Below are 10,088 nucleotides of genomic sequence, written 5' to 3'. Positions count from 1 at the left end.
GTGGCGCAGTGGCTAGAGCACTGTCCCTGGAGTCAGGAAGGCCTGAGTTCCAATCCGGCCTCAGACACTTCATAATTCCCTAGCTGTGTGGCCTTGGGCAAGCCACCCCATTGCCTTGCAACACCTGGAAAAAAAAAAAAGTAATACGTGATCAGAAATAGATTTGGGGCAGTTGTGTTGTGAGGGAAGAATAACACGAACACCCTACACCCCGCGAACAGCCTACTCCCCACGAACTACTCCAAGACAGCTGTGAGGCCTTGGGCAAGCCGGAAGCCCACTGCCTGGCAAAAACAAAGCCCCTCAAAGTTAGGCCCCAGCCATGGCAGCCGGCTGGCTGAAGAGCTTCTTCGGCTGCAGCCCGTCTGCGGGGTCCCTGGCCACCTCGGGGTGGGGGAGACAGGGAGAGAACTTGAAACTGAAACTCCGCATTAGAATGGAGAAAAAGTTCTTGCAAAATGTCTCTCAGGAAAATACAAGTGCAGGACAGAAGGGGGAGACGGAGGCCACCCAAATCCAGCCCCAGGGGGAAGCCGAGGCCCCGAGCTTGGCCGCCAGCTGGCAGGAGCCAGCCCCAAGCCGTGCGGAGGCTGTGGGGCCCTACCCCGCCCCGCTTCGCCTCTTCCGTGTTCCCGCACTCCCCTGGAGGGGGACCTGGACCTGGAGGAGCGTGATAAGATCGCAATACACTGGCGATAAGCCCCGCCCCCGCGCCTGGTTCCTGTCACGTGAAGCTGGCATCATGTGAGCGCCCTCCGTGGACCACATGACCGGCAAGCCTACAGCCTTGTGCTCCTCCTCCTTCCAGAAAGGTTCCCGCCCACTGTCCCAGGCTGAGCCGCTGATAGGCGGAGTCCCGCGGTGCCTCGACTTCTGATTGGTCCTTTTCTCCACTTAACCCTACGGAGCCCTGCCTGGGACCGCGGAGTTTGAGTTGTGGGTTCCCGGGGTTTGGGGGCGAGATGAGCAGCGTCAGGGCGACCGTGCTCGGGCAGGAGCGAGCCCGAGGCCGGAACCTGAAGCTGGCCGTGGGCCTGCTCCTGGCTGTGCTGGCCGGGCCCGGGGTCTCTGCCCTGGACAACGGCCTGGCTCTGACCCCGACCATGGGCTGGCTGCACTGGGAGCGCTTCACGTGTAACGTGGACTGCCAGGAGGACCCGGAGAACTGCATCAGGTAATGCCCAGGGCCGGCTCCGGGGCGCCTGGCCTTGGAGGGGGCGAGGGGCATCGGAGCCGAGGTGACCCGGGAGGACCCGACGGGCGGGAGAGGGGCCGCAGTTCCAGAGCTTGCAGGGGCCCCGGGCCCAGTCCCTTCCTGGGACAGGCAGGAAAAAAGGGGGCTCAAAGGGCAGCTCCCTCCCCTCCTGCCCCTCCACGCCCCGCAACGAAGCCGAAACTCTTTTCTTTCTTAACTTCCCGTTCCCTTGGAGGGCTCCTCGCCCTGCAGCCCGATGTCATCCTCAGCGTCGATCTCTCCTCCCCCTCCACATCCTCAGCCAAGGCTTATCCCTTCTCCCTGTCACACCTCTCCCTTCTCCGATCCATAATCCCCATTCAGAACCTCCTGGATGACAACAAACAGTGATCTCCTGGCTTCAGGTTTCTCCCCATTCCGATCCATCGTGCGCCATCCCCAGGGATTTCCCCAAAGCGCCCAGAATCACTCTCCTGCCAAGAGAGTCCAACATAAAAGTTCCCCTGTATGAAATGGCAAACTCCCCCGCCACATGAGTCCAAGTCATGCTCTCCCTCCCTCACAAAATCCCTAACTTCCTCCTAAGCTCGATTTGCATGGCACTTCCTACAGAAGAAGCTTATCCTGATTCCCTCCTCCAGAAGGCACATCGCAGATAGTTGATAGGTAATTATCAGTATAGTGGGAGAGAGAGTGGCACATGGAAAGAATGATGGACATAGAGTCATAACCTCAGTTCAGATCCCAGTTCTGCTTCTGACTACCAGTGTGACCTTGGCTAAATCAGGTAACCGTTCTGGGCCTCAGTTTCCTCATCTGTAAAATGGGGGCTTCCATAGTAAACATCCAGTGTTCCCATGCTGCTTCCCTCTAACAAAATGTCGGTGCTTTTGAGACTGAGGACTGGGTCCTTTCGGACTGTCTATCCTAGACCTTCACACTGTATAGGTGTTTAACAAATGCATGAGGACATTGGACTAGATGACTTCAAAGGTCTCTTTCAGCTCTAGCAATCTGTAACCCAGTCCAACCCTCTTTTTAGACAGGAACTCCTTGAGGACCAGGGAAGGCAAGTAACCCATCCAAGGTTTACACAACTCATAAGAGGCAATGCCACAGATTGTGATGCAGGGAGAAACTGGTTACTTACCTGGCAGGGGGGATTCCATGATCACAAAGGTAGTCTCCCCTTTGCTGATGGCATTGCACTCCAGATGGGCTGACCTCTGTGATTTCCCCAAATGAATGAAACTGCCTAATAATGAACAGGTCACTTCCAGGTACAACCTGGAAGACTTAGCTTCAAATTCCACTTCTGACACTGTCATTTCACTTTTCTCTGTCTCAGTTTCTGCATCTGTAACATGGAGATTTTATCTCTGTCATCTATTCACAGCCTCAGACACTTGATATTTACCAGGTGTATGACCTTGGGCAAGTCACTTAACCCTAGTTGCCTCACATCCATAACCTGATTCCTATCTGGCCACGTGACCCAGATAACTCTGGCGGAGACAGTGAGGCTGGGGACTTAGCACAGCACCCCCTCCCTCAAATCCAATTCATGTGCTTGTCATGGCATCACTTTCCTGATGTCACAGTCTTCAAAAACAAAAGACCATCATCATCGTTCACAGCATTATTAGAGTTAAATGAGATGATGTATATAAATTGCTTTGCAAGTCTCAATGACCTATATAAATGTAACTCTTCTTGTGGGGCCATTCATACAACAAACACATCAGTATGTATTTTGCTCACTGGAAGAGTCAGATCCTTGTCATTGCAAAAACAAACCTGCAAAGACAACTCCTATAACATCTCTTATGTAGAGACCACAGATCATTGTCTGTTAATCAATAATTCTTTAAGTCTCTTTATGGCACAGTAACTGCCCCAGGTTCTGTTCATTGTGTGCTGACCGACCTAGTGCAAATTAAGTTCCTTCCTTGGTGTTGGCCTTTCTGTTATTGGGAATAGAAGATCCTAATACCTTCTGAGATGGTATTCACAGTGGTCATTGACTGTCGTGGTGACATTGATTTTTCTGACTCAGTGAACAGCTCTTCATGCAGATGGCTGAACTCATGGTATCCGATGGCTGGAAGGCTGTGGGCTATGAGTATGTCTGCATCGATGACTGTTGGTTGGCCTCCCAGCGGGACGAGAATGGTAGACTCAAGGCAGACCCTAAACGCTTCCCTAATGGAATCCAACACCTGGCAAATTATGTGAGTTCATAGATAAGTCTGCCTCCCATCCAGGACAATTGTACTTTCTTGGTTTAAAAAAAAAGGCATATTGCAAAATAGCTCTTGTGACTCTATGAAATACCAAGAAAATGTAGATGCTGCTGTCATCTGACCATAGAAGAGTTTCAGATGGAATCCTCCTTCCAACAAAGATAAGCAGTTTTGCAATAGTTCTGGTGTTTAATCTTGGAAAAATTAGCTTTTTGCTGAAACTGCTCCATTCACCAAAAAGCAAAAAGGATCTGGTCCTTGACATTTATTTACAAGTATTTCCTTAGATGTTTATAGTTCTTGGAGATATGCTCTTAATTATTCAATGTTTGAAAAAAGAGATTCCTCTCCAGGACATTTTTCTCCTATCTTGGTATAGCTGTGAGGTATATATGTGTTTACAGATAAACAGACACACATACATATAACATATATATACATACATGTATGTGTGTATATGTAGACATATATATGACGCATGGCAGCAGCAACTATTCCAGGGTTCTGGTCATGGTAACTAATGAATTTGTGCTGACTGGCCTAGTCAAAATTAAGTTCCTTATTTGGAACTAAACAGTAGAAAGAACAAAGTCACTAATGCATATTAGTGATTTTCTTCTTTCTGCTGTTGATCTACTTCCAAACTAAAATTTGGTTTCACCTAGGTGAAATTGTTGTGGGATAAACCCCACTCTTCACCTAAGGCACATTAGAGCAGTGGTGTCATGGGACTTCCTGTCTTTATGATTTCATACTGGGGGCAGCTAGGTGGCGCTGGACTCCAGCCCTGGAGTCCAGAGGACCTGATATAAATCCAGGCTCAGACACTTAATAATTACCTAGCTGTGTGACCTTGGTGCAAGTCACTTAACTCTTGCCTTGCAAAAACAACAGCAAAAAAAAAACCCCTCATATTAATATTATCTATATTATATTATATTTTTATTTATTTTGCTAAATATTTTCCAATTACATTTTAATCTGCTTCAGTTCTACTCAGGAATGTTGTAAGCCATACCTTTCCCTTAGAGGAAGGGGAAAGGGTAGGGGAAGTCAATGATGAGTTACATCTGTTCCTTACCTAAGGCACAAGACTCTTTTTGTTCTGTGTCCTTCCCTTCATTGATTTCTTTGGGGTATGTCTATCTGTCTGTCTGGCACAGGTACATTCCAAGGGACTGAAGCTAGGAATTTATCAAGATGTGGGAACTCACACCTGCGCTGGATACCCAGGAAGCTATGGATACTATGATATCGATGCCCAAACCTTTGCTGATTGGGGAGTGGACCTGCTGAAATTTGACGGCTGTAACTATAAAAACTTGGAAAGTTTGAAAGAAGGTATGCTGTGGTTCAGAGGTAGCACTGAAGTCAGATATCATACAGCCAAGAGAGCTTGGGTATATTCAAAACCTTAAATTTTGAATGCCTCCCCCCGCCCCCAACCTCAGCTCTTATTTTTATTCTGATCTGAGAGGCTCTTTTCCCCTCCATTCATTCAAAAGAGCTTTGTTGCTTACCTGCTCACCTCCAGTAACATTGGACCTACCCAAACCTTGATATGCTCTGGCACACAAAAGTGTTGTTTTGTGAAATATTAGTAAACTGAAAATAGGTTAATGACTCAACCGTTTCCATTCTTACTGGAAAAAAGTCCCAAAACAGTAGAGAGGAGTAGTGGCTAATGTTCAGTCATTTTCTTTGGGGGAAGGGGGAGGTAGACAGAGAGGAATAGTTCTGGGGGTGTTTAGATTGGGGGAACTTCCTTCCCTTCTGAAGCAGAGCTGGAACTCTGTCTTAGAGAATTACTTTAGGTGCAAGAGTTAACCAACACCAGTGGTTAGTCTCATGTCACACAGTGAGTGTCCCAATTAAGATTTTAATCCCAGTCTTGACTCCCAAATCCCAGCACCATCCACTACCCCAGTAGTGTCAGACTCAGAAACAGACCCTAAACCCTGTGTTGTGACTTATAAAACCACATAATAATATTATCTATGTTCTATTCTATTTTTATTTTGAAACATTTCACACTGCTGCTTCTTAATATTCCTCTCCCCTGCTCTGTCACTAATTTTGATTCACTATCCCTTCACAGAAGAAAGGAAAATGGTAGAGGACATCAGATGATCACATGAGTTTAAAAAAGGAGAGAGAGAGAGAGAGAGAGAGAGAGAGAGAGATTGAGGTAATGTCCTCAAATGATAAGGAGACTGAATTTGGAGCCATTTGACCTGGTTCAAATCCCTGGGTGACCCTAGGGCAAGCCACTTAACATGGGTGGGCCTTAGTTCTCTCCCGTATAAAATGAATGGATTGGAGTTGATCTCTGGGACTGTTCTAACTCTTAGTCCTGAGGCATCCTCTGAGTTTTCCAGAGGGCCTGAAGACATGAGTTTAAATCCAGCCTCAGATACTAGCTTTGTGACTCTGGGCAAGTTATTTCACCTGTCTTAGGTAACGGTACAATGGAGATAATAATAATAATAATGCCTGCCTCAGAGGGCTGTCCTGAAGATTAAACGAGATCATATTTGTAAAGTACTATGTAAATACTAGTTACTATAAATATGTTTTCTTCCTTTCTCCTCTAACTTACTCTTTCAGTCAGTCTAGGAGAAGCTATGTTGAAGTAAATCAAGTCCAGGACTTTATTTTGGTTCTGCTTGCTAATTCTCCAAACCCTAACCATGGAACCATTAGCAAACTAATTTTGTCTGAGAATGTGGTCATTGCTACTTAACTGAATCCATTTAAGTTGAAAAGTGTACTATTGGGAAGTTAGGTGGCACAGTGGATAGAGCACCGGTCCTAGTCAGAAGAAATCCGGCCTCAGACACTTAATAATAATGACCTAGCTGTGTGGCCTTGAGCAAGTCACTTAACCCCATTGCCTTGCAAAAAACAAAAGAAAAAAGAAGTATACTATTCAGGCTTTTATCTATTCTTTTCTTTTCCAGGCTATAGACATATGTCCTTTGCCCTCAATAATACTGGTAGAAGAATTCTGTATTCCTGTGAATGGCCCCTATATATAAGGCCCTTCCAACAGGTAAGCCAACTACTAGGAGTCTTAGTATAGCCTTGCAAGTAGACTTTCAGAGCCCGAGCCCTTGTCATGGTCCCTCCAAATTCTTCTAGCCCAATTTTGTCAGACTCCTTTGTATAGCTAGCATCCCCTGACTGCTTGTCTCTGCTAAGATGTTCTCTGGTCCTGTTGCAAAAGCTTAACTCTTGTGATGGGGATCCTGCTAAACTTGACGTACTTCCCTAGGGATATATTTAAGCTGAGTGGGTGAGTGCTGTTCACAGCACAGCTTTCCAGAGAAAGTTCCTAGGAACTCATCTGCATCTTATTTAAAGTGTATAAGAGAGCAGCTAGGTGGCGCAGTGGATAGAGCACTGACCCTGGAGTCAGGAGAACCTGAATACAAATCGGGTCTTAGACACTTAATAATTGCCTAGCTGTGTGACATTGGGCAAAAAAACCAAAGTGATAATAAAGTGTATTAGAATGAGGTAGGACCCCTGAAGGGCCTGAGTCTAATCGTAACCCTGTGATTATTTGGTTAAATATTGTCAAGTTCCATTTTAATCTGGTTAGGTCCCCAGCCAGGGTGCTAGGCCACATATGCTTGACTTACCTGACCAAGCTTAAGTTAGCAAGTGGTAGTTATCAGTAAAATCAAAAGCATGAGGTCACTAAAAGTAAGAAACCAAACTCTTCACCCACCAAGAGGCAGTCTTGCCCAGGATTGAATGGAATCCTCATCTAGATCTTGTATTCCCAGCATGGCCATGCTATTGATAGGAGCTTTTGGAGGTAAAAAGCTGAATTCTGGTCTAATAATCACAGGAAGTCTCTCTTAATGACTAGGATGGAGAGGACTCAAGTCAGTTTGCTGCTACAAGGTTTTAGATTACTGTCTTCTTTTCCCTCTCCTGCAAACCCTCCCCCCCACCCCACATCCCAATCATACGTTGCTCAAGAATCCTTCGTTAAATTATATTGGCCTTATAGCCCAATTACACAGAAATTCGACAGTACTGCAACCACTGGAGGAACTTTGGTGATATCTTCGACTCTTGGAATAGTGTGAAGGGAATTCTGGCCTGGACTGCATCTAATCAGGAGAGCCTTGTCCCTGCTGCTGGCCCAGGAGGATGGAATGATCCTGACATGGTAAGCACCTGAGCCCTCATGACCTGCGTGAGCCAATGGGAAAAGCTGGCCAGACAACCAAGATTGCTGAAACCATGAGTCTGTTGACTGGGCAATTTTATGGTTTGAGGAGTGCAAGTCACTATATGGAGTAATTTGAGAATAACTGAGTCACAAGGCTTTCCAGGAGTTAGTGCTTTCATCACAACTGCTGGGGGATATGGTAGGTCACAGCTTCACGGCTCTATGGGTGATCCATCTGGGCTAAATCATACCAAGTGGAAGCTTTAAGTGATTCAATTCCATGGCATACTTTCCTCAGGTAAACATTGCTTTTCCATCTCATCAGTCTCACCAAGAATAAAACATGGAGGAGGGGGCAGCTAGGTGGCACAGTGGATAAAGCACCAGCCCTGGAGTCAGGAGGACCTGGGTTCAAATGCAGTCTCAGATACTTAATAATTACCTAGCTGTGTGGCCTTGGCCAAGACACTTAACCCCATTTGCCTTGCAAAACAAACAAAAAAAAAACTTTAAAAAAATCAAACATGGTTTTAACTTTTTGTCTCAGTTAGTGATTGGCAACTTTGGACTCAGCTGGGAGCAACAAATAACCCAGATGGCACTCTGGGCTATCATGGCAGCTCCTCTCTTCATGTCTAATGACCTTCGCCACATCAATCCCCAATCCAAGTCCCTGCTGCAGAATAAAGATGTGATTGCAGTCAACCAGGATCCTCTGGGCAAACAGGGCTATCGGCTCAGAAAGGTACATGGTAGATGGTGGTTTATGGGAGAAAATAGAACTCGGGCGGGGGGGCGGGGTCAGCAAGGATACTTCCACTGACACCCTTTTTCCAGGGAGACATTAAGTGGCAAGTCCTTTCATTTTAGCTATTAGAGGCATGCATTTTGTACAAGGAATGGTACTTACACTCAGGCTCTGCCCTAGAAAATTACATATATTTAATAGCAGTAGCTGACCTTTAGAATTACATTGACATCCTTTTAAACTTGTTTTGACAGCTTTGCAGCTTGGAATGGTGACTATTGATCTAGTTTATAAGCACCTTAGAGCTGTTTATGGCTGTAATTGCCTACTGATGCTGAAACCGTCTTGGTTTTTCTAGGAGAAGGACTTTGAAGTGTGGGAACGTCCTCTGTCCAACTTAGCCTGGGCTGTGGCTGTGCTAAACCAGAAGGAGATTGGGGGACCTCAGAATTATGTCTTTTCCATTTCTGTTCTGGGCAAGGGACTAGGGTGTTCCCCAGCCTGCCATATCACACAAATCCTCCCTGAGAAAAAAGAGCTGGGACTTTATGAATGGACATCTCATTTGAAGGTTCGAGTAAATCCCACAGGCACTGTCCTACTGAAGCTAAAGCCTATCCAGAACGAGTCTGGCTGTTTCCAGCTCCCCCACCTCCGATGAGCTAGAGGACTGCTTCCCATGTTGCTCCCAGAGAATGTTTTTATCACTGTCTTAGACTTGTAATTTATGATTTCAAAAATGTTTTAAGATTATACATAGTATGCATTTCTTCCCTTTGGTACAATTAAGTATGGGCCCCTTCCATTTTTCTGCTGAGCATTCAGCTGTTTTTCCATTAAAAGTTCCTTCCACTTATCCCTTTAATGAGTTGTAGCTAACATTACCCCCCCACACACAATAAATCCAAAGGGTGTCCCAGGTCTAATATCTAAATTTGGGAGTTCCCATCCAGCTATCCCCAGGCAGGTGTAGGGAAGTTTCAAGTGCCTAAGAAATAGTATTTTCCCATATGACTTGGCTATAAAATAACCTTAATTGCTATGAGGACAAATGTATTGGAATTTGAGAAAACCTAGCCTAAAGTGACTGACAGTTAACTTCTTCTTCCTCCTCCCCCCCATTATTTCCCCTCAACAAAAGAGTCGGGCAGACATCATTAGGAAGACTCAACATTTATTAAGCACCTTTAGTTGTGAAAGGTACAGTGCTGAGCACTGTACCAAGATACATAGAGTGACACAGACAAACATTCAGCCCGTGAGAGGGCTTAAAGGCTAATATGGATTTATGAAACACAAACAAACGATGTAAAATGAAAAACATTCTCTACTGTTCAACATCTTGCCCAGCTGTCATTCCTACCTCTCCCTAAACATAATTTTTATCAATTTTCAATTCACAGGGATTTCAATCACTATTGATTAGTTCACAGAGAATTCAACCTAGAAATAGGAAGTCACTTCATTAATACTTTGAAAACAGGGTATGAATGAGTTTGAGTAATAAATGACTAGGCAGTTCAATCATTAATATTTTTCAAACAGGGCAGCCCCTAAAAGTGATGAATTAAGTACTTTTAATTTGCTGAAAGTCTATAATAGGAATAAAATTTTCCTGTATTTTTTATTAGTGATTTTTTAATTGATTTATATTCCTAATTTATCGAACTTTCAAGCTGCCTAGGAATCCAGGCTGTCAGCAACTATGTTAGCCAT

General features: G+C 45.2%; 1 protein-coding gene across 1 annotated transcript; it reads left to right on the top strand.

Moving 5' to 3' along the window:
• Positions 1 to 919: 919 nt before the first annotated feature.
• GLA (galactosidase alpha) lies at positions 920 to 9,800 on the top strand. Its single transcript, XM_074200297.1, has 7 exons — positions 920 to 1,174; positions 3,252 to 3,426; positions 4,602 to 4,779; positions 6,399 to 6,490; positions 7,460 to 7,621; positions 8,172 to 8,369; positions 8,731 to 9,800. Exons 1-7 carry the CDS (start codon positions 963 to 965, stop codon positions 9,031 to 9,033), a joined length of 1,320 nt encoding a protein of 439 aa, XP_074056398.1. The 5' UTR covers positions 920 to 962; the 3' UTR covers positions 9,034 to 9,800.
• Positions 9,801 to 10,088: the final 288 nt, after the last annotated feature.

Source organism: Macrotis lagotis, chromosome X (genome assembly GCF_037893015.1).
Source record: "Macrotis lagotis isolate mMagLag1 chromosome X, bilby.v1.9.chrom.fasta, whole genome shotgun sequence".
NCBI lineage: Eukaryota > Metazoa > Chordata > Mammalia > Peramelemorphia > Peramelidae > Macrotis > Macrotis lagotis.
Note: the sequence above shows the minus strand (reverse complement) of the source record. Positions and strands in the feature narration are given on the sequence as shown.